We start from the raw sequence: 25,487 nt of genomic DNA, 5'->3' as shown, positions 1-25,487 counted from the left end.
TGTATCTCTAAATTCTGTGATTTTTTATTTTTATATTTTAAACAGTATCATACCTAATATTGCACACACTATCTCTCTATTACTTGATGCTCTTTTATCTTACATTTACTTGTGAAAGGCTTTGGCTTGGCTTTCAATTCAAGAAAGGTTTTAGGTGGAGCTTTGAGAGAATTGCATAAAGTCTTGACTCTTGAGAGATCTGTCACTTTATGGTAATGCTGCATGGAACTAATTTAGACTTTGATTTTTCATTTTATTTTAAATTCTTTTTCATTGTTCATTTATCAATTGCATTAATTTCTTCTCTTACAGCTTTTGATGATGATATCTTAGATTCGATGGATTCAAGAAGACGTGGACAATAAGCTTGATTTCACGGGAAAGTTAATAAATTTGGATAGATGATTGGAAATTAATAAGATTGAAATTCGATTCGTCGAGATTGAGGTTTAGAGAAGGATTTGTGTTTGTAATATACTGGTAAAGTTGAAAAATCTGTCTTTGAATGTGATTGGTTCATCTTGGTACGTTTTTGTTGACGTCCCCTTAGATTGAATAATAGTGTGTTGCGGCAGATATGTCAGACGGCTCGTTAATGGAGTCGGTTAGCCAATGACTTGTCCATCGCGCGTGTCATGTTTGTCAATTCTATCACATAGACAACCATGACCCTAATGATGTCCTACGTATTTAAGAGAGATCTACTCGTTGATTATGGGCTTTAAAATGATCGGCCTACCTAATCTGAATAATAGTAAGATCTAAGGTGCTGAAATTTAATTTTTATATCCTTTAGGTTGGACTTTCCTCAAACAGAATAAAATAATGCATAAAGTCTTATCATACTCTACATTCATGTGTCACTATCTCAACGGATCTTATTATTTTTATTTTATCAATGAATCTTATTATTTTTATGTTATCATATGAGTTTGTAATGAAAACCTATGCATGGAGAATTGCAAATCGTCAACCCAGTTTGCTTAAGTCACTCAAATCAGAATATGGATGTAGCTATATTCATCTTTCACATCATCAAAAGCTGTATGTTTATCCACTTCTTTTTCTTTCTTAATTTTCTTGTGTTTTAATGGAATAGATTCGAATAATTCATAAATATCACCTGTTCGGATTATGTTAAAGTATATTAATAAACTACTAATATATTTTTACATATTAGTGGTATTTTTAGTATGATTTGAAATTTAATAAATTAAACAATACACAGTTTGTAAACTTTAAAACATATTTTTAATATTTTTTTATTATATACTTATATCTTTTGATCATTCTATTATGATATTTTTTACATAAGTTCACCATCCACTGGACGGATTAAAAAAGTATATTTAAAATCTCCTAATAATTAGAGTTTGATTTCTCTTTTCTTTAAATATTTTTTTATAGAAAAAAAATTACTATTTAATCCAAAAAAAATTTTAATTTTGATGACCGCTGGATTTCTCCACCCCGGTCAGGGATCAAGCCCTCAATCACGGCCCATCACTCGGAGGCCCACGCGACCCCAATACAAATAGGTCCAGCCCGTTCGTGCCTTGATATAGGGTCCATATGGATTTCTCAACCAGGCCGACCCAGTTCCCATTGCCTCTCAGGCCGGCCCAGCCCTCACTGCTTCTCAGGCTGATCCTCCTTGGGCTCAGTATTATTCCTATCTCCCGGTCCAGCCCAGAATCGGGAAGAAAGTCCCACCTTCAGCCTTGTAGACCCATTTACACACGCACGAAGGGAATCAGGGGCTGTTACGCACGAGACAGGTACCGGATATCCTCGTACAATTGTATCAATATGGCAGAGACAGGTGGTCCAATGATAGCCAGGCCATTGCACGTCACTGGCATAGGAGAAAAAGAAATAAAAGGAGAATGATCTTCCCCTAAGCACTAAGTTTTTTATTATTCCAAAAACCTCTGTAAAACCCTATTTTCTCTGGATCTCAAATTATCAATTGGTGCCGTCTGTGGGAACAAAGGAGATCTTTTCATCACCGGAGTTCCACTCTTAATAAAACCCACTGAGATCCACGATGGCCAATCGCAATGAAAGCAATCTTAACATCCCAAATGACCTGAGCTCTGCCCAGGAGGGGCAGCAGTTCTCCTTTTCTAGTCCTACAACACTAAATAACCAAACACCTATTCCTCTCGATCCCTCGCCAAGCTTGGCAGGGAATGCTCCCACCACCACCTTATCTAACTAGGACCTTCAAACCATGGCCCTCCAACTACAGAACACCGTCCACTGGTTGGGGCAGATAATGCAACAAAGGGGCCTCAGCACCCCGATAAATACACTCCCAGTGGTAGAAGAACCCCAAACCAATGAGCCCCAACCTGCCCTTGACCGCCTCCAAACCAACAGCCATAGTACCGGAGAAAAGGGGAGAAGAGCCGGGGAAGAGGAAGAGCCGGAGGCCCGAGTCCATGGAAGGAGGGTGAGGGAGATGATAGAGAATGATGAGGCTGACAACTATTCCGCCGAGACAACCGGGTGAACGAGAAGTGAAGCAGAGGAGGAGGAATACCACCTGGAGAAGAAACCCAGGCTGGAAGATGAGAATGTAGACCAAAAGCTGCAAAAGCTGAGAGAGCAGCTCTTGGCTGAACTGGGAAAGAAGGATCAGAGCCAAACCTTCCTGCCCACTTCTTCACCTTTCTCGAAGTGGGTGCAACAGGAGACTGTTCCTAAGAAGTTTATGATGCCATCAATGGCGGCTTATGATGGAGCCGGAAACCCCCGAGAGCATGTCCTCAACTACAAGACTCAAGACTTTCATGGAGCTGCAGACTCTATCAGATGCCTTGATGTGCAAGGCATTCCCAATGACGCTCTCGAGGACAGCACGGGCGTGGTTCAACAGCCTCGAGGCTGGGAGTATCAACAGTTTTGGGGATCTGGCCACTCGCTTCATCAGCCGGTTTATTGCCGGAGTGCCCGCAGATAGGAAGACGAGCTACCTGGAGACAATCAGGCAGAGAAGAGACGAATCACTCAGGGAGTACGTAGCTCGTTTCAATACGGAGGCCCTGCAGATCTCCGAGCTCGATGAAGGAAGGGCTGTAGAAGCCATGCAGAAGGGGACGACCTCAGCAGAGTTCTTTGGCTCATTAAATAGGAAGCCTCTGACCTCACTGGCCGAGTTGATGAAACGGGCCGATAAGTATATAAGGCAGGATGACGCCTTGGTGACAAGCCGATTCGCCAAGGGAGTGGCAGGTAAGGAGAAAACCCCGGAGGAAAGGAGGCCGGAGAAGCAAGAGAAGAGACATGGCAAAAGGCCTAAGCCTTACAGACAGCCCTGGGAGCGAAGGGACCAAAGACCTCTCCCTCATCGGGCCTCAGAACAAAGGTCACTCCCCTCGTGGGTCCCAGAAACACCGACTCCCCTCAACGTTTCTAGAGCCGAAGTGCTCATGGCCGTCCAAGATAAAGAACTCTTTCAGTGGCCCAGACCCCTGAGAACGGAAGCCGACCAGCGAAATCCTAACAAATACTGTCAGTTCCATCGTACTCATGGTCACGACACCAATAACTGTTTCAGTTGATCACGAAAATCGAGAGGCTGATAAAAAGGGGACACCTGAAGAACTTCATGAAGAAACCAGAAGGACAGAGACCCCAGCCCAATCCGGCAGTCCAAGCGCCGAGGAGAACGGGAGTTAACCCCGTAAACGACGGGTCCAGCGGGACCATCAATATGATCGTCGGAGGCACAGGAGGTCGGATGAGTCGAAGGGGGAAAAAGAGGAGTAGAGAGGGAGAAAGCAGCAGCGCTGAGGTCATGCAGGTCGTCATACACTCTCCAACGGTCATCACTTTCTCCCCAGAGGATGCCCAGGGTGTTCAGATGCCCCATGACGACGCCCTTGTCATTGAAGCTGTCATTCACAACTACCGGGTAAAGAAGATCTTGGTGGATGACGGGAGCAAGGTGAATCTGCTACCTTATCAAGTCTTCTAGCAAATGGGAATCCCCGAAGAGCAGCTGGTTCGGGATCAGGCCCCGATTAAAGGAATTGGAGGAACGCCAGTAAAGGTGGAAGGGAAAGTAAAGCTAGCCCTTACTTTAGGAGAAGCACCAAGGACTCGCACCCATTATACGGTGTTCCTGGTGGCTAAACTCCCCTTGAGCTACAACGCGATCATGGGAAGACCTGCGCTGTTTGACTTTGAGGCCGTCACCAGTATCAGATATCTGGCAATGAAGTTTCCAACAGAGGCAGGGGTGGGAATAGTTCAAGGAAGCCAGGAGGAAGCAAGGGCAGTGTACCTAGCTACGGTGGCAGAGTCGAGCTCAATAGAAGATAGGCTGGATTTAGAAGTCCTGGAGGTCCGAGACGAGAAAACAGAAGCCAGGACAGAGCCGGTGGGGGAACTGGAGACTTTTCCTTTAACAGAAGCAGAAACAGATAAAGTCTTTAGTCTTAACGCCGGCCTCATCAAAGAACAGAAAACCGAGGTCATGGCCTTGATCCGAAGTCACGCGTCAAGCTTCGCCTGGAAGCCTTCTGACATCCCCAGAATTGATCCTGAAGTGATAACCCATAAGCTGAACGTCCTCCCCGAAGCCAGGCCGGTAAAGCAGAAGAAGAGGGTGGTAGGAAGGGAGAAGCAACAAGCCACCAGGGAGGAAGTGCAGAAGTTAGAAGAGGCAGGCTTTATTAGGGAAGTCATGTACCCGCAGTGGTTAGCTAATCCTGTACTAGTCAAAAAAGCCAATGGCAAATATAGGATGTGTATAGATTTCACTGACCTGAATCGAGCTTGCCCTAAAGATTGTTATCCCCTCCCTGATATTAATAAAATGGTTGATTCTACGGCCGGCTTCGATTATATGTCGTCTTTGGACGTAATGTCTGGTTATCATCAAATCCCAATGGACAGGTCGAATGAAGAAAAGACCTCATTCATAACAAAAGATGGGACTTATTGCTATAGAGCCATGCCTTTCGGATTGAAAAACGCCGGGGTAACTTACCAAAGACAGATAAACAAAATCTTCAAAGATCAGATCGGCAGAAACGTAGAAGTTTATGTGGACGATATGGTGGTCAAGAGCCTAACTTTCCAACAGCACGTGGCAGATTTGAGGGAGGTATTCGGAATATTAGATCAGTACAGAATGAAGCTGAATCCAGTGAAATGCGCCTTCTTCATCAGAGGAGGAAAATTCCTGGGATACATGGTGAGTGGGAAAGGCATCGAGCCCAACTCGGAGAAGGTAGAGGCCATATTGAATATGCCAGAACCGACATGTGTGAGGGACGTCCAGAGACTGACCGGGAGAGTAGTGGCACTTAATCGATTCATGTCGAGGTCGGCAGAAAAGTGTTTACCGTTCTTCAAGAAGTTGAGGAAAATGCCAAACTTCGAATGGACAGAAGACTGTCGAGAAGCCTTCAAAGAACTCAAAAGTTATCTCAGCTCGCCTCACGTGCTTAGTAGTCCCATAGAAGGCGAGGAACTTCTGATATACCTGGCAGCCTCTGAACAAGCAGTCAGCACCGTATTAGTAAGGGTGGAAGAAGGAGAGCAGAAGCCTATTTTCTATGTCAGCAAGGTGCTTAAAGATGCCGAGGTCAGATATTTGAATATTGAGAAGATAGCATACGCTCTACTACTGGCAGTCCGAAAGTTTAGGGTTTATCTGGAAAGCCACCAAGGAGTAGTAATGACAGATCAACCTTTGAAGAAGATTCTGCATAGACCAGAGACCTCAGGCTGGATGCTAGCGTGATCCATTGAGATTAGTCCCTACTGCCTAGAGTATCGACCTCGAACAGCTATAAAATCTCAGGCCCTTGCCGACTTCATAGCAGAGTGCACATTCAGTGAGGAACAAGGAGAATCATCTTCAGAAGTATCGGGGAAGGAAAGAAAGGAAGAACTCTCCCAAAAGTTCAGCTGAAAGTTATATGTAGACGGAGCTTCAGGCGCCGGAGGCAGCGGTGCTGGAATAATGCTTAAGGGGCCCGGAGAATTTAAGGTTTGCTACGCCCTACGCTTAGAATTTAAAGCCTCCAATAATATGGCGGAGTATGAAGCCCTAATAAACGGGATACTGGTGGTAATGGAGGTAGGGGCAACCGACCTCGAAGTAAATAGCGACTCACAACTGGTGGTCAATCAGATAACTGGGGTATATCAGGCCAGAGATCCAACCATGCAGAGCTACCTGGCAAAAGTAAAAGCAATAGAGGCTGAACTCATAGATCGGGGAGTTACAATCAAATTTCGAAGAATACCACGGGAAGAAAATGAGGAAGCAGACTTGCTTAGTCAGTTGTCCAAAGAAGAATTAGAACAGCTCCCCGATGAAGTGTACATACAACACGTCCATACGCCTGCTTTTAGTAAAACAAACACGGTACTGCAGGTGGAACAAAGCCCGACTTGGATGACCCCATACCTAGAATACCTGGAGAAGGAAAAGCTCCCCAAGGATAAGGACGAAGCCAGAAAGATAGCAGCTCGTGCTGCCAACTATCAAGCAGTAAGGGGGACCTTATACAGAAAAGGGAAATCCAGCCCGTGGCTCCGGTGTGTGAGCCCGAAAGAGGCTACAAAGGTGATGGAAGAGATACACAGGGGAATGTGCGGAGCTCACGAAGGGACAGGGACATTAGCCAATAAAATATTCAGGCAAGGGTACTACTGGCCCACTGTTAAAAGAGAAGCAGAAGAGTTTGTCCGAAGGTGCGACGTATGCCAAAGATTTGCTAACGCCATCAAAGTCCCAGCCACTCCTCAAGCCAGCATATCCAGTCCATGGCCATTCTCGCAATGGGGAATAGACATCCTGGGACCCTTCCCCAAGACCACGGGGCAGAGAAAATTCGTGGTGGTGGCTGTAGAATACTTCTCAAAATGGCCAGAGGCGGAAGCAATAGCCACGATCACAGCTCGCAAGATGATAGACTTCGTATGGGGAAACATCATCTACAGGTTTGGCATACCGAGAGTGCTCATATCTAACAATGGCAGACAATTTGATTGCAGCACCTCCAGAGCATTTACGACGAACGTGGGCATATGGCACAAATTCTCCTCCGTAGCCCATCCTCAAACTAATGGTCAAACAGAGGTTACCAACAGAGCTATCCTCCAAGGATTAAAGAAATGACTGGATGGGGCAAAGGCGAACTGGGCAGAAGAGCTCAACAGTATCCTGTGGGCACTCCGAACTACCCCTAGAGCGTCCACTAAAGAAACGCCCTTTGCACTTGCTTACGGCACAGAGGCCGTAGTCCCAGTCGAGCTGTAAATCCCCACTCATCGAGTCCAATTTGTTAACGAGAACACTAACGACGATAAATTAAGGAGCAAATTGGATGCTCTCGAAGAAATTAGGGAGGAAGCTCAAGTCCGAACTGCTGCTTATCAACAACGGGCAGCCCATTACTACAACCAAAGGGTCAGGGAAAGAAGTTTAAAGGTAGGGGACCTAGCCCTAAGAAACTTGGAAGCTACGGGAAAAAGAGCGGCAGTGGGCAAGTTGGCACCGACCTGGGAGGGCCCATTCAGGATAGCAAAAGTGGTTAGGCCAGGAGTATACCGAATTGAAGATATGCAGGGAAACCCTGAGCCCCATGCCTGGAATATCTAGCACTTGAAGAGGTATTTCCCTTGAAATATTTGTAAAGAAAAATATTGTACTCTGAAAAACACAAATGAATAAAATAACGACATTCTTTACCCAATGATGTTATCTGTATTATGAATGTCACTTCTCTTTTAAAAAGAAAGAACAGAATATGAAGACCCTGAGACATAGAGACCTCAGAGGTAGAAGACCGGGATCCCCAAGATCTCCCGGATACAAGTCCAGGATCCCCATGATCTCCTGGCACTGAAGACCCTGAGACATAGAGACCTCAGAGGTAGAAGACCGGGATCCCCTAGAACTCCCGGGAAAACAAAATAAAAACGGTTGGTGAGGATCTTAAAAGACCTCCCGGAGCACGAAGACCGGGATTCCCTAGAACTCCCGGGAAAACAAAGAAGACCGGGATCCCTTAGAACTCCCGGAAAAACAAAACAAAAACGGCCGGTGAGGATCTTAAAAGACTTCCCGGAGCACGAAGACCGGGATCCCCTAGAACTCTAGGGAAAACAAAGAAGACTGGGATCCCCTAGAACTCCCGGGAAAACAAAGAAGAACGGGATCCCCTAGAACTCCCGGGAAAACAAAACAAAAACGGTCGGTGAAGGTCTTAAGGGCCTCCCGGCGCAAAAATTCTCAATATCATGTGCAGGGACAACTCATAAAAACACAGCTCCGATCTCACGTGAAAGATGAGTCCTAAGCTACCAATGAAAAACCAGATTCTAACCTCCCGAAGGAGCTCGGGGCACAATAGCCAAGAGCGCCACAGCCCCATGCCGACCTCAAAAAATGAGCTCGGTACTACATCAACCTCACGAATTGACCGCTGGAACTGAACTAGCTCAACTAGCCTAGAGAAAGGTCTAAACAGCAAAGAGCCCGGAAAATACTCAGGGGTACAAGAAGCATCACAGACTGTAGGCATAAAAGCCTAAGCATAGGGCAAGGAACCGAGCTCCCAAACCAAGTCCGACCTCACAAACGAGCTCGGGGCACCAAAGCGAAATTCTGAACTCCCGAGCTAGCGATACAAGAGGCGTTACAGACTGTAGGCATAAAAGCCTAAGTAAAGAACAAAGAACCGAGCTCCCAGCTCGGATAGACTCGCAACATGCAACACTCAGGTAGAATGAAGCTAAGTATAGAGAAAATAACAGAGAACCGAGCTCCCTCTATGAAAAGGCCTATAAATGCAGGAACATATAAGAGGATAAACGAGGGCAAAGGACTGTGCTCACAGCACGAGTCAGTTTGCCATGAACAAACATTTAGCAAGAATAACCCAAGAAGAAGGAAAATGACAAAGGCCGACCTCCCCGTCCCAATGGAGCACGCAGATTAAGTTGCACCGCCTGACGAAGGATCACCTCGAGGAGGACCAGACATCCAAGCTCACAACCAGAAAGCAAAGTAAAATCGCCTAAAAGAAAGCCGTGCAAGTACAAATAAAGTACAGGGATTTACTCCCTCACTATTCATGTAATAAATACTGAGGAAGTAAAGGGGGCAATCTGAGGAAAATCCAATGGCACGAAGCAGATAAAACCTCAGCTCCAGTCCCTGTCAAGACAGAACTAAAGGCAGAAAGATGAGCCCTGCTCATCATCGCGACAGGTACATGATTTGACTCATTATTACTCAGCAAAGGCTATACGCCCGATCTTACATTAATAAAGTAACAAGGATAAAAACTTGTAAATTGAACGCCTTGTCACTGTTAAAAACAGAGCTCGTAAAGTGCGGCCAACCCAGCTCGGAAAGAGCTTACGGATAAGAATGCCTTGTGAAAAAAGAAAAGTTTATGAGTCAGAGACTAAATCCCTGGTTAAAATTTTCAGCCTTATTAGCTGAGAGACAAAGGGATGAAAAACGATGTAGTCAATTCTTTACAAAGTTTATTAAGCACAGCTTAAGTGTTTCTTGTCAAATCTTTAAAATTTAAACAAGTCAGACTGTTTAACAGAATAAGTAGTCCGATGAAGTTGAAACAGCAAGCAAAATAAGTAAAACTAAAGTTTCATTAAAAGAAAAGTACATTTATAGCATGTTACAAGTGCCTACTCCACTGAAGAAAGAGCTGTCCTCAAAGGACTTACACAACCAGAGGCGCTATTATCTACCCTGTTCCCCTTTTAGCTCGGCGGACTCTTTCTAATCCCTTAGAGGTCCCCTACTCACCAACCGAATTCTATCTCGTTATTATAGGAGAGTTGAACAAGTTAATCCCCATAAGCATCTCTCACTGTTCCGTCATAGGCAGGCTTCCTGACGCCCAAGTGTGATGCACGATACACTTGAGCAAGCCGAGGAAAATTGGCGAGGCATTCTGAAGAGCAATGGAACAAGTGAATGTTGCAAATCTACACACATACTATGTTGGACTAATTTTATCAGATTACCCTTGCTAATATTACGTGTGTAAACAGCATCTTGTATCCCATAATAAGCCTCAGAAACCATGTTATTCCATGAGTTTGAGTCAGGAGCAGACATCAGGGGCACCACGAGAATCCTCTCCTCCTCCCCGGGAGAAAGAAAGACAGGAGCCGATCTTCCGGAAGCCCAAGACTTCTTTGGAGCACGAACCAAGACAAACACTTTGAGGAGAATAGGACACTTGCCTCCGACCTTCTCCGCTACACCCCCAGCATCCACAAAGTCGGGTTCCCTATCCTCGTCAGTCGGACCGACCTCGGAAGGGACCCCATAAACATTCCTCGCAGAGGCGATCTCAGCCCAGCTTGCAAGGGTCCTCATCTCAGCTATAAAGGCCTCAGGCCTCTCTCCAGAAGTATCGCCAAAAGACGGGGCAGGCTTCGCTGTCGTCAAACCGGAGTCCTCGCTCGGCCCTGAAGCCCGAGAGAACCTGAGAGCTTGAACAACCAGCACGGCTGAAACGGACTTGTCAATACTTGGCCGCCTTAAAGATTCGGCACCGCGAAAACTCGGTTTCGGAGCTCAGACAGGAGCAAGGGGAGGAGGCCGTCTGGACGACCTGAAAAACATGATTTTGGCGACTCGTCGAGTAACCTCCCCCGCTAATCACCCCGTTAGGAAGACATCTGAAGCAACGTTCAAGCTCCCTATGGGCGGCGTAAGAATCTTAGGGGGCTTAATTCGATTCATCTTTACCCCAAAGGCTGCAAAAATCACAAAAGCAATGTTAGAGCAGACCCCCATGAAAGACAGAGCAGATTCGAAAGAAAACATAAAGAGAGTGAAATCAGGGGCTAGCGTCCGAGAAACAATCCCGAAATATTGGAAAACCCCGTTGAAAGAAGGAGATAAGGGAAGGATAAACCATACCTCTTCCACATGACAAAAAAAACTAAACTTGCACCTTTCTGAAGATCGATTGAACCAGAGGGAGGAGAATCGGAAAGAGGGATCCCTTTGTCCCGATAAAGAGCCTGAGGCTGAGAAGGAGGTGTTATTGATATATAGCCGGAGGCTGAGATTTTAATGTGAGACAGGGCGACGTTATACTCTAGGCTAGCGACATCAGAATCCTTAAAGGCTATTCAAAAGAAAGGAAAGAAAGCGTACCTGGAAGATAAAGGCAAGAAAGTGAAGACAACAATATGCACGAAGAACAGAGAAAAGCTAGAAATAGAAAAAAGACAGAGAGGATTTAAAGCTACAAGTGACAAAAAAATGAAAGGGCGTTATGGAGCAAGCTGAATTCAAACAGGCGCGGTCATAATGATTCTTGATGTTTACCCCCTCGACAGTTGGGGCAATAACTGCCGAGAAGGTAAAGGGGCAATTGATGACCGCTGGATTTCTCCACCCCGGTCAGGGATCAAGCCTCAATCACGACCCATCACTCGGAGGCCCACGCGACCCCAATACAAATAGGTCCAGCCCGTTTGTGCCTTGATACAGGGTCCATATGGATTTCTCAACCAGGCCGACCCAGTTCCCATTGCCTCTCAGGCCGGCCCAGCCCTCACTGCTTCTCAGGCTGATCCTCCTTGGGCTCAATATTATTCCTATCTCCCGGTCCAGCCCAGAATCGGAAAGAAAGTCCCACCTTTAGCCTTGTAGACCCATTTACACACGCACGAAGGGAATCAGAGGCTGTTACGCACGAGACAGATACCGGATATCCTCGTACAATCGTATCAATATGGCAGAGACAGGTGGTCCAATGATAGTCAGGCCGTTGCACGTCACTGGCATAAGAGAAAAAGAAATAAAAGGAGAATGATCTTCCCCTAAGCTCTAAGTTTTTTATTATTCTAAAAACCTTGTAAAACCCTATTTTCTCTGGATATCAGATTATACATTAAAATATTCTTAATATTTTAAAAAATTTACTAGTTAGTCTCTCCGTTAGTTTTAATCATATTATAAAAAGTCTAAAATACTCTTAATATTAAGGGGCTAATTAATAATTTTTTTTAAAAATTTAAAAGACCAACTCATAAATTTTTTTAAATTATAAAAATTAAATAATAAAATAATTACCGTCAAAATTAATGAAAAAAGTATAGTAAATTTTTTTATAATGTTAAGAATATTTAAATATATTTTTTAAAATAGAAGAACTAGCTAATAAATTTTTATATTATAAGAATTAAATAATATTTTTTCTAATATGTATATCTTCCCTTCTCTATATTACTTTGTTGTTAATATTCATATGCTATATATATCTGTCATTCTAATAATAATAATAATAACAATAATAATAATATTTATTATTAGTTTACATATGTTAATACGACACTAAATTTATGAAAGTGATCATTATCTTTATATAACTACTATGCTAATAAAAATTATTTAAATATAAATTTTATGATTTTATTATTGCTTTTATAAACAATATTTTAAAGAAGAGCAAAAAAATTCTTTTAAACCCTTCAAAAATTACTAAAAAATCATTTAAACTCTTAAAAAAAAAGGTTCATATAAACTTTTAAATATTTTATAATAACTATTTAAATCCACAAATTTTTTAAAATAGTCACTTAATCCCTAAAACTATAACGGCATTAAATCTCTATTTATAAATTAAAAAATAAATTATTTAAATCTTAGAAAAGAGTTCAATAACTATTGAAATAAATAAAATACCATAGAAATTTATAAATATTTAAATTCAAATTTTGTTATAAAATATAAAAGAAAATTTTACTAAATAAAAAGAGTTGAAATTACCTTTTCTTTTTTCTTTATACTAAATACCAAATTTATTCTTAACATCTCATTTAAAAAATTATAAATAATATTAAACATATGAACAAATTATTATAATCATAGATAAGATAAAAAAACCATAAGAATATATTAAAGAATTAATTTATAGGAAATTACTTTATATTTTCAATAAAACCATGAAATTCTTGATTGCTAATAATAAAAGTACTCATAGCATAAATTAATGAGAGTTTTTATAACACTAATAATGTTTTGGACTATGTTTATTTTATAAAAATATTTTTTAATATTTTTTAATCTATAAAATATTTAAAAAATTTAGTTAATAAAAAATAAATTATTTTAAAAAAATAATTTTTCATCAAAAAATTTTTATTAAAACTTTTATATATAAATTTATTAATAAAATTTATTTTTAAATTAAAATTAAATAATAAAAAATAAATTATTTAAAAAATATATTAAAATTTTTTTTTTAAATATAAATTATTTTTCAGATATTTTGTTAAATTGATAAATTAACTCATAAATTTTGTAATTATATGGTACCTAAATAATAATTCTTCCTAGTAAAAACGTCAAAGTAGAAACAAACATTCTAAACCCTGACAATCGGTCTCCCTCCCTCTCCTCTCGATCTCACCCCCCGGCTCTTCGCGGTCTCTCTCTCTCTCTCTCTCTCTCTCTCTCTCTCTCTCTCGGGCTCCTCTCAGTTGCCCCCGCTGCTACTGTTTCTGCAGGTTATGTTTCTCTTGGTTTGTGTTGCTATGTTTGTGGGTTTGGGATTCTATGGGTTCGAGGTTGCTGAGATTTGTGTTCTTGTGGTTTGGATTTCAGGTTAGTGTGTGTTTAATTGCTCATAATCCTTCAACGTCCACTCACGGTCCCGATTACATCACCGCAGGTTAGTGGGTTTTCAGATTTGCGGAGGTTGTTAATTTTATTACTTTCTCAGTTTTGCTGGTTCTCTAAGCACTTCATTTTCGATTATGTCTTGATATTGAAGTATCGGATTCAGAGGATTTGCTGAGATTGTTAATTTTGGGTTTTCAGATTCAAAGATTGTTAACTTTGGGTGTTCAGATTCATAGATTGCTAATATTCGGGGTTTTCTGATTTGCTGAGATTGTGGCTTACATTACATCATCTACTGTTTTATTTGGGTTGTTTGTGGACTTGCTTTCCTTTGTTAAGATTTGTTTTCCCTGGATCCACTTTTTCTATGTGAATATTTGAGCTCAATTTTCATAAGTGACGGCATTTGCATTTTTTCTTCACTCTAGGATGGCAGTGGTGTTTGAGATTCATGAGTTGTATGGTCTTTTTTATATTATTCTAATAGGGGAGATTTCTGCCCAATGAAATAAATTATGTAAATCCGTAAATTAATATACAGAGAAGAATATAACATATTATCGGATGCTACTATTTTAGCATTTCAATTGGTCGAAACACCTTGCAACACATCACTTGTAGTCTATAGATTTTGAGTTCCTTATGCACAGTTAAGATATAAGGGAATCGACTTCCTTATTCTTAGGCTATAGGTCAATAAGCAGATTGGTGGGATATGTTGGATTAGGTTTCAGTTAAATCATACAAATGATTGAAAAAGGAAAATATGCAGAGAACTTATTTCAAAGAAGGCATGATAGCAATATCAACTAGAAACCTGTTATACTTCCTCCAAACATACAGACAAAAAGAAGCTTGTCATGTAGCCCCAAAGTTGTCAGCTAATTTATCAAAAGTATCTACCTTCATGTCCAAAGAAAGCCGGTTAATCTACAAAACCATTACCAAAAGAAAAAAAATATATAAAAAAGGCTTAAATCTACACAACAACATTATCACCTCTGGGCTCTGGCAATGTATCTGGATAACACAATCAAAATTAACAATGGAAAACAATAAAATTAGAACTCCAAAATGTAAACAAATATTCATAGAGAAATGAACAATCTTAATCACAAAACATCAAATGGTGATGTTACTTATATACTGTAAATTCTGGGATTTGCATTTTTTATAATAACTGCACAAAAATTCTTATCTCAACTTTTTCTTCAATTGCAAATTTCCTTGCTATGATATCATATAGAAATGATGACTCACAACAGTTCAGCCATTAATTTTCAAGCTCCAGACAATAAGTTGAACTGCTAAAAAGATTGAAACATTTTTAATTCAATTGCCAATGTCACCCATTTCTCATTCTAAATCCCTGTAACACGTGTTGAGAAATTCCAAAAACATTAATTTGTTTGGGTGGATGTTTTGGAAGTAAGATGTGGATTTGTAAAGTAGTGAGTTTGTTTGGGAGACTTTTTTTTTTATTAGTTTAAAGGAGGTAAGGTTTCCAGACGTTTAGAACCTCCAAAAACTCACTTTTCCAAAGTACCAAATTGGTGGGTTATAGAGGTTTTATTACCTTACTTTCCATTAGTTTATCTTCATTTTAAAAACTCCTTTCGCTCCATCCAAACATATTGTAAAAGGTTTTCAGACCGCTTACTGAGATACTCAGAACACCCTTATTAAACCAATACTATCTTCCTTCAATAGAATAAAGCTTCCCTTCAGCTCAATTTTCCATCCATTAGATTGTGAAATTTACCGAGGCCCACTTCATAAATCTATCTTTACACAAACCATTCCATGGAGCCCATAAAAAAAAAAGCATCAACTACTATAACATTGAAGCAAAGTATTCTACACATTCATCAGCTAGCAAGTGTCCCAAATAGAGAATGATGAAATCTGAGAAACTAAACCTTGAGAGGGAGTTTTTTACCTTTAGACAGTGGTTGACCCACTGAGATGATAGGGGTTTTGGATCTCTGGAGTTGAATGTCTGTGAGAGGTGTCTTTTGTTTTGGCAAAAGATCTCAGTTATACCACCATTGCAGAAGCTTGACCTCATGGTAAATAGCTACATCACATCATAATTAGGAATTAGCTTTTTCCCTTCTGTTATTTATTTCTTTTTCAATTCAAGTATACTCTGGAAGATTGCTTCAATATTTTGCCCGACTTCATTAAGCTCAGTGGTGCTGAAGAAGCTTTATGAAAGAGTTCATTTAGAGAATGGGTGGAGGACAACTGGGTGGGAGGGAAAAGGGATGAATGAGAGAAGAGATATTTTTACATGAGGATATTGAAGTAATATTTAACTGTATTTAAAAATTAAATAATAAATTAACTTATTTTAACCTCTAAACTCGCTAATAGGTGAAATGTGGTTTTTTGGTTACTTCAATTGAAGTTTAGGTACCATGGGTAAAATTTACCCCCTAATTAATTATAATGAAATTCATTGTAATTGCATATATATTTGTTCACTAGGTTTTGGCTTTGGTTCAGGTTATATTTGTTTTATATTCAGATTTTGGTAAAGAACTGGAATCAGATCAAGAAGTAACATAAATTTAGCTTGATTTCTATAAATTCAGTTCTTTTTCAATTCTAGATTTCCTGAGAACCACAGCCGAGTTGAACTTAAGAGTCAGATCTAAAGCTTTCGGAAATGTGGTAAAAGCCCACACCATTGAGAAAGCTTGGGATGTTGTTTGTTTTTGTTTTTTAATAACATAGATGAATATGTTCTCCAGTTGTGATGAATCCAATCAGTCGCCAGAACTTCATTGTGAAGTAATTTTAGCTGGTGATCATCTGCGTTATTTATAGCTAATGCCTTTTATTGGTAATGTTTTGTCTGGTTTTAGTACCCCAATACAGCCATGATCAGTTGAGATGATGGGATCTTTGTTTCTTTTTATTTGCGTAGTCTTTCCTGGAAATGGGTTTGATTGACAAATGCTGTTGCCTATACTGAATGAATCAAATAAATGTGAGTCAGATTCAGGTGTGTTTATGGTTTCTTTGGCATTAATGTTTTTATATGTGATTTAAAGAATCAAGTTGGAAAGATCATGTTATACTGTAGCATTAATTTAAATCTTGGAATATTTAGAAGAAAGCAGTGGATGCATAAAGAACTAATTTCTGGAAGGAAAAAACGTGAGGATGAATTGGATCCACATCAATGGGATTAATATTGTAATTTCTTTCATTTTTAGAATGTGGTTTTTCTATTGCTTGTTTACAATGGGATTATTATATATTTTTTTTTCTTGTTAAAACTAAGTAGTGATTTAATTATTTTGTGTGACGGATAAAAAGTGTAGTTAAAATTATAATTTTATTAAATATAAAATAATTTTTTATTAAAATATATCATTTACATAAATTTTTTTATAACAATTTTAAATCATTGTCAACCTGCTGTAACATATTTTTATGAAGATACTGTTACTTAAATTATTAGTAATGTATTTATTAAAGAATTAAACGGTATAAAAAATATACCATGAATTTTAGTTTATTAATTGAAATTTGTATGCACTATGGTATTGGAAGCTAACCGTAAAAAATATATAATTTAAAATGAATAATTAATGATTTTATGTTTTATCATCAGAATGTTAAATTAAGTCTACGCGGCCGTATAGTTAATATTGATGAAAATTTTTGTCATTGAGATGTGTCAAAAGTCCCATATTAATTCGTCTTTTTTGAAATAAGAATTGGGAAAAGTCCCGTGAGAATTGAGATTTCTGTAATTTATTTTTAGTCTTTAAAATTTGATTTTGTTAATTTAATTTATGTTTAAATTGAAATAATTTAATTATTAATAAAACAGTGTTTGCATATAAATTTAATTAATCAATTATTTTTATAATTATTAAAAAAAGTATTTTAAATTGTATTTAGATGAAATATATAATTATTAAAATAAAAAAATTAGGTTTAAATATTACATATTATGTTGATAAAAAATTATAAAATAAATTATTTTAAAATGAAAGTAGTCAATGGAGCTATTAATCAAGTTAGACTGTAGGTATTAATCTGTTAACAAAATCAAACGTTAAGATCAAATTATTATTAGCAAAAAAAAACAAAATAAAGGCATTTTGATTATCTCAAAACTACGTTATACTTTATCTTTTAAGAAACTCATTAAATTAGATTCATAAACCAATAATTACATATGCCAATAATATAATAAAAAATTGTTAAAAATAAAAAAACACAATTTACATATTTTAATTTGGGGATATTGATTTACATTTATATTTATAAAATTAAATATTTTTAATTTATTATAATTATAACTAAAAAAATTAAATTAAATTTATATAAACTATATTAAATTATAATATAATCTCTAAAATTTTATTTAAATAATAAATGAAGATTTAAATACATATTTTTATTATAACAATATCAGTTTTTATTAATTTCATTATTCACTCCTTATTTTCACTTTTATATAATATCATAGATATTAATAAAAATTTAAAATATAAGAAAATTATAATTTAAAATATATAATATTTTATTTTATTTAAAAATTCATAAAAAATAAAATTTTTTAAATATAAAAAATATACACATAATTTATAATATCAAATATAAATATTCAATAAAATATTTTAATATATTATTTATATGTAATGTTTTATATGATAAAAATTTATTTTTATAATAATATTATTACATAAAATAAATATAAAATATATTTAATTTTAATATAAAATTTAAATTAAAAAATTATATTTTATTAATAATATAAAATTTTTAAAACTATATTATAATTTACCATTAATTTTTTCAAATTCAATTTAATCCTTTTATCTATAATTAAATAAAATAAAAAAATTTAATTTACTATTTAAAATTCAAAATATTAGATATAAATATTAATTATAGTAAACATTAAAATTTTTTTTATATAATACCCCTTTAATTTAAAATTTTATGAAGAAATATATTTCATTACTAAAAAAGTTAGCCATTAGGATATGAAACACTTGTAACAAGGCAAACAAGAGAATGGACCAAAGAAAATATCCCAGAAAATAATTTTCGTGAGTTTTTTTAAAAAATAATTTACTTTTCATTGTTGAAAAAAATATTTAAAAAGAAACGACGTTAATAATTATATATAAAATATACAATGGCTTTAATAAAATTATTAAAATATAAAAATCACTTAGCCTTTAAAAAAAAAAATTCATATTCTTTAAAAGAAACTTAATTTTTTTATTAAATGAAAAATATTTTTTACATGAAGTTTAATTCAATATTGTATTTAGGGAGGAGTAATATTCGGTTCAAATCGAAAAAATTGATCGAATCGAATTAATTTAAAAATTTAGTTCAGTTCGATTTTCAATTTTAAAAATTTTGGTTATTTCGGTTTGATTATATTTTAATAAAAAAATTAAAAAAATCAAACCGAATTAATAAATGATAATAATATATTATTTTCAATAATATGGAGAGATTAAATCATATTAAGGTTAAAATATTTTAATTAAATTTTAAAATAATACACAAAGTGAAAAAATAAAAAAATAATTAAAAATTCAAATCGAATCGAATGAAACTGGTTCGATTTGATTTATGATCAAAATCGATTCGATTTGATTCAAATTTTGTTATCTATCTCAGTTCACACTCAGATAAAAATCAAAATCCACAAAAATGGCAATAGAGTCATTGGCTTTTAATATTGCTGAGAAAGTGTTGGAGAAGATAGCATCCCATACCTACCAAGAGATATGTTTTGCATGGGGCTTGAAAGCAGAACTCAGAAAGCTTGAGGATATCTTGTTGACTGTGAAAGCTGTGCTAATGGATGCTGAGGAGAAGCAAGTGAATGACCCTCCACTGCAGTTGTGGTTGGCTAGGCTTAAGGATGCTCTTTATGATGCTGAGGATGTGCTGGATGAATTTGATTCTGAAGATCAGAGAAGACGAGTGCTTCAATTGTATGGAACCACCTGCAAAAAGGTACGAGGCGCGCGATTTAGTTTTATTTTGAAATGCATAACTTATAATTTGAATTTCGTGTCGTGTTAATTAGAATTGAAATATAATTTTTTATTTTTTTGAGAAAATTAATTCTAGTACGATTTTAAATAAAAATATTTTCAATATAAATTAATTTAATTCGATTTAAAAAATATAACAAGATCAGATATAGCAATCTATTCTAAAAAATAAAAACATTTCATATATTATAATTATTTTTATTTCATCCTAATATTTGGGTTATGATATACATACATAAACTTATTATGTATTACAAATTGAAATTAAACATATATAGATAAAATTAAATCAAAATAAAATGATTTTTTTTTTAAGTTTAATTCTAATCAATTTTTATATTTTTAAAATAATATACAGACTTTAAATAATGCTACAATATTACACTCACCGAATTAGACCCATAATAAATATATTAAGTTTAACCTTAAAAGGTTTTAAATTCAATCTCTCAATCTCTCAATCTCATTCCTTATAAAAGAATAAAAACAAGCCCAGACATTGATTTTTTATCACTTATTATTTTTTTTATTTTATAAAAAAATATAAAATTTAATGACTGATGGGCCTCACCATTTCTGGGTAAGGCCAGACCCAAGAAGACAGCGTTGTTCCAAAGCTCGTGAAGCCTTTTTCAGACGACTAGATCAACACTTTCGGTCCTGACCCAGACACCCCGTGTTCAGTTCAATAACGAAGTCACCAACGATGACAAGTTGAGGGTTGATCTGGACGCCCAGGAGGAAATTAGAGACGAAGCGCAAATCCGCACAGCAGCCTATCAGCAAAAGGCGATACGATACTATAATCAAAAGGTCAGGGAAAGAAGCCTAAAGGTGGGAGACTTAGCGCTGAGAAAGTTAGAAGCTACCGGAAAAAGAGCGGCAGTAGGAAAGCTAGCACCGACCTGGGAGGACCCCTTCAGAATAATCAAAGTTGTCAAGACCAGTGTATATCATATTGAAGACCTGCAGGGAAATCCAGAACCCCATCCTTGGAATATTCAGCATCTGAAGAGGTACTTCCCTTAAAAAATGTTTGTAATGTGAAGAAAAAACTCTTGTACTTAGAAAATATGAATGAAATAAATGATGCTATTTCTATCACACAAAGATATTCCTACCATTATGTGTCTAAATTCTCTTCAAAAAAGAAAGAACAGGCATTAGAAGATCTCAGTGAGGTGGATTACCGACCTCGGAAAATGACCCCCAGACCCTTAAAACCGAGCTGAGATGACGAAGCGACAGTAAGGCCATAGAGCCTGAATCCCATGCAAGGCCAAAGGGGCCGAAAGCAACAGTAATGCCAAAAAGTCTGAATTCTGAGCTTAGTGAGGTGCGTTACTGGCCTCGGAAAATGACCCCCGGACCCATAAAACCAAGCTGAGATGATGAAGCAACAGTAAGGCCATAGAGCCTGAATTCCATGCAAGGTCAAAGGGTCCGGAAGCGACAGTAAGACCAAAGAGCCTAAATCCTGAGCAAGACCTCAGTGAGGTGGGTTACCGGCCTCGGAAAATGACCCCCGGACCTATAAAATCGACCTAAGATGACGAAGCTACAGTAAGGCCATATAGGCTGAATCCCATGCAAGGCCAAAGGGCCTGAAAGCGACAGTAAGGCCAAAAAGCCTGAATCCTGAGCAAGACCTCAGTGAGGTGGGTTACTGGCATCGGAAAATGACCACCGGACCCATAAAACCGAATTGAGATGACGAAGCGACGGTAAGGCCATAGAGCTTGAATCCCATGCAAGGCCAAAGGACCCGGAAGCGACAGTAAGGCCATAGAGCCTGAATCCTGAGCAAGACCTAAGTGAGGTGGGTTATCAGCCTCGGAAAATGACTCCCGGATCTATAAAACTGTGCTGAGATGATGAAATGACAGTAAGGCCAAAGAGCTCGAATCTTGAGCAAGCCTTCAGTGAGGTAAGGGGCTGGCCTCGGAAATTGACCCCAGCACCCAAAAACCGAGCTGAGGGGATAAAGCAAAAGGGGCGTCAATCTCGAATCCTACACAAGGCATAAAGGCTCCGAAACGACAAGAAGGTCCAAAGAGACTGAGGCTCAAACTAGGCTGCATGAGATCGAACCACAAATTCAAAGGAAACCAAGCTAAAACAAAATGGAAACGCGAACAGACGAGCCAAACCGAGCTCAACACAAAGCCAGGGAGGCCAATCCGACCTCAAGAATTAAGTTAGCTCGGATTATCGTTGGTTGAACAAGCACTTGAACATGGTCATTTCTTTAAGTATCATGCATGACCGAGCTCATCGCAAAGAAGACCTCACGAGCCAAAAGACAACCTGACCCCACCAAAATGAGAAAAACTCACGAGGTGAAAAACTTAACCCGATGTCGAGTCCTCAGCTCGTACCGAAATAGTTGGCAAAGTTACAAAAGAAGCAGTTTAGTTTGACAGTTATCCATAGGTAGATAAGTTTAGGAATTAATAAAAACACTGGTTGTCAAAGGTTTTCTTTATTATGTTGAATCGGAGAGATTTCATAAGTCCAACAGAAGAGAAGGATTCCACCACTAAGGAGACACAGGCAGATTGGCAATATGAATGGAAAATAATCTAAGTATACACAAAGTACAGGCCGAGATCAAGTTTCAAAGCAAAAGAACAAAGGGTACAAAAGAAAAGATAATACAAACATAAGAAAAGAAAATCATCGTTTTATTTATTAATCTATAATTACAGGGAGCAAAATTACATTAGAGGTTCAACCTCAGTAATTACATTGTCATCTATACTAAGTATATTGTCCTTCCCTAGGAGTCTGGTATCTCTGCAAGCAATCGAGCGCCATCTTAAATATTCTATAATTAAAATATTTTCGATTTTAAAATATCTACTAATTAATCTTTTCATTAATTTTAATTATTAAATATATTACTATTTAATTCTTGTAATATAAAATCTCATTAATTAATTTTTTAATTTTTTTAAAAATACATACTGATAAATATTTTCCTCTTCCTGGTCCATGGTAGATCTGGTTTTCTTCTGGGTCCTTTCTTGTTGGGCTCCCTGATGGGTCTCTCCATGTTCTTCCTGGTGAAAGGACCTGTAAAATAAGAAAGAATGGTCAGGGGCCTACCGGGTGTGCCCCGGCAGAGGCCCTCCGACGCCCAAGTCAGATTTTATGGCTCAGAGTAGTATATTTAAGCAAGGGTTACAGAAAGAATAAAAATGGTGTCCAGGAAGGAGAATGAAGAAGAAGAGCCCCTCCTGCGTGGCCTCTACTGTGATATATATATATCTGTCTCTCTGCCACAATGCTAGCTGTCTTCTGTCGCTTAGCTCCGTATGTACGGATGTGTCAGGCGCCTGCTCCATGCGTAACGGCCATTAATTCTCCTCTGATATGTATGATTCTCCTCTGATACGCATGCGGAAGGACCTACCAGCGGGGCATCTTGGTCATTTTCCCCTTTTCGGGCTGGGTTGAATGGTAGGGCTGAAGTTGAGCCTGGTGAGGGCCTGATTACTGGGCCGAGAGGTTTGGGCCGGTTTGATTGAGGAGTCTAGGCGGAGTCCGGCCCTGTGACTGAGCGGGCTGGACCTGGCTCTCGAGGGGAATATTGAAGCCTTCGAATCATGGGCTGTTTTCATGGGCCTGGCCTTTAGGCCGGGGTGAAGAAATCCAGCAGTCATCAATTGCCCCTTTATCTCCTCAGCAGTTATTCCATGACTGGTGAGAGGATAAATCTTTAATTTCTATTCATGTGTGGTCTGAGAACTGCTCTTGTTGAAAGTTCCATTTCTTTCCCTTATTATTTTTTTGTCTCTTTACTTTGATGTTTGAATGTATGGCGTTATGAAAATGTGTGTTCGATGACAAATGATATTTCACCTCGGCATGTACCTCATCATTATTTTCTACTCACACTATCTTCTAGTTTTGTCAACTTTACTTATTTGTTGGATCAAGCCGGCTCTACTGGGTCTTTGCTGGTTGAACCGATCCGGGCTAAGAGCTCGGAGTCTGGTTAAGCTTCTAACTTGCGAATTTTTCTTATTCTCATGAGGGCATTCTTGTTTTTGGCTCGCGATCTCGTCATTGTCGCGAGCTCAGGAATATAATACCTTGTTCCTCTTGAGATATCCTTCCGGTAATCGGTGTGGTTTGAGCTGTAAGCTCCACTGGGATAGAGTACTCGTTCTTTTGTTGTTTTCCTGTTACGAGTTCATCCGAGCTGGGAGCTCGGTTCTTTGCTTTTCGCTTAGGCTTTTGTGCCTATAGCCTGTGACGATGTCTATATCGCGAGCTCCGAAGTTCGGAATTTCACTTTCTTCACTTTGATGCCCCGAGCTCTTTTGTGAAGTCGGACTTGATTTCTTGCTTTCTTGTCGACCATTATTCGGGCTGTGTTTCAGTCTGACTGTTCATTTGTTTGGTTTTAACTTTTCTTTTATAGGCTTATAGCCTTGCCGGTCCAAATGTGAGGCCCCTCCAGGCTTCCGGGAAGGTCGACCTTGGATTGCAGGGGTCGGACTATCTGTTTTTGGATTTGACCGTCTTGCCTTCTTGATTCTTTATTTGAGCGTTGGACTCTCGTGTATGTTTTTTGCCCCCGAGTATTTATGGGCTGTCTGCTTTCGAGCCTTTTGCGGGCTCTTTGTTGCCTGGACCTCTCTCTAGGTCAGCTGAGTTGGTTTAGTGTGAGCGGTCAATTCCCGAGTTCGGTGCCTCTTATGATTGCCCCTGATTCTCTGTTTGGCTTTGTATTTTGGTATGCAGTTTGCTTAGGAATCGCCTTGCCTTAATTCGGTCTGCCTATTGGGTTTACCAGTACCGCGTTCGTTTTCTTGAGATCGTCATGATGCTTTGGTATTTTTGGCTGTTGTGTGAGATCAAAGTCTCTCTACCTGATGACTCGAGGTCCTTTGGGAGGTCGGAGTTTATCTTTTCATTTATGGTCTCGTGCCCCAATCTTTTAGGTGAGATCGGAACTATGTTCTTATGAGTTGTTTTTTGCTTGTGGTACCGGACGATCTTGGGGATTCCAACCATTTTTGCTTCGGGAGATCTTCGAGATCTTCGCCGGCCTTCTACCTCAGTGAGGTCTTCTGCCTCAGTGAGGTTTTCTGCCTCAGTGAGGTCTTCTGAGGTCTTCTACCTCAGTGAGGTCTTCTTTTGCTAGGGCCTCAGTGAGGTCTTCTTTTGTCAAGACCTTATTGAGGTCTTCCTTGTCAAGACCTTATTGAGGTCTTCCTTGTCAAGACCTTATTGAGGTCTTCCTTTGCTAGGACCTCAGTGAGGTCTTCTTTTGTCAAGACCTTATTGAGGTCTTCCTTTGCTAGGACCTTAGTGAGGTCTTCTTTTGTCAAGACCTCATTGAGGTCTTCCTTTGTTAGGACCTCAGTGAGGTCTTCTTTTGTCAAGACCTTATTGAGGTCTTCTTTTGCTAGGACCTCAGTGAGGTCTTCTTTTGTCAAGACCTCATTGAGGTTTTCCTTTGTTAGGACCTCAGTGAGGTCTTCTTTTGTCAAGACCTTATTGAGGTCTTCTTTTGCTAGGACCTCAGTGAGGTCTTCTTTTGGCAAGACCTTATTGAGGTCTTCCTTGTCAAGACCTTATTGAGGTCTTCCTTGTCAAGACCTCATTGAGGTCTTCTCTTGTCAAGACCTTATTGAGGTCTTCCTTTGCTAGGACCTCAGTGAGGTCTTCTTTTGTCACGAGATCTTTGGGAATCCTGGTTTTGTAATTCCGGGACGACCTTGGGGATCCCGGTCTTCTACCTCCAGGAGGTCTCTATGTCTCAAGGAGGTCTTCTTAGT

The 25,487-nt window shown here is 38.5% G+C and overlaps 1 protein-coding gene across 2 annotated transcripts in view; it reads left to right on the top strand.

The window, feature by feature from the left end:
- LOC110623799 (putative disease resistance protein RGA1) overlaps positions 1-25,487 on the top strand; it is a 49,837-nt gene that overhangs the window by 14,450 nt on the left and 9,900 nt on the right. Inside the window, exons 1-3 of one of the 2 annotated variants that reach the window (XM_043960369.1) lie at positions 13,383-13,533; positions 13,631-13,697; positions 19,313-19,654. The exons of the other annotated variant lie outside the window; for it this stretch is intronic. Coding sequence (XP_043816304.1) covers positions 19,346-19,654 — 309 coding nt within the window. The 5' untranslated portion in view covers positions 13,383-13,533; positions 13,631-13,697; positions 19,313-19,345. Of the gene's footprint in view, positions 1-13,382; positions 13,534-13,630; positions 13,698-19,312; positions 19,655-25,487 lie in introns of those variants that run through there. 2 annotated transcript variants of the gene reach the window in all.

This window comes from Manihot esculenta, chromosome 9, assembly GCF_001659605.2.
Source record: "Manihot esculenta cultivar AM560-2 chromosome 9, M.esculenta_v8, whole genome shotgun sequence".
NCBI classification, from domain to species: domain Eukaryota; kingdom Viridiplantae; phylum Streptophyta; class Magnoliopsida; order Malpighiales; family Euphorbiaceae; genus Manihot; species Manihot esculenta.
Note: the sequence above shows the minus strand (reverse complement) of the source record. Positions and strands in the feature narration are given on the sequence as shown.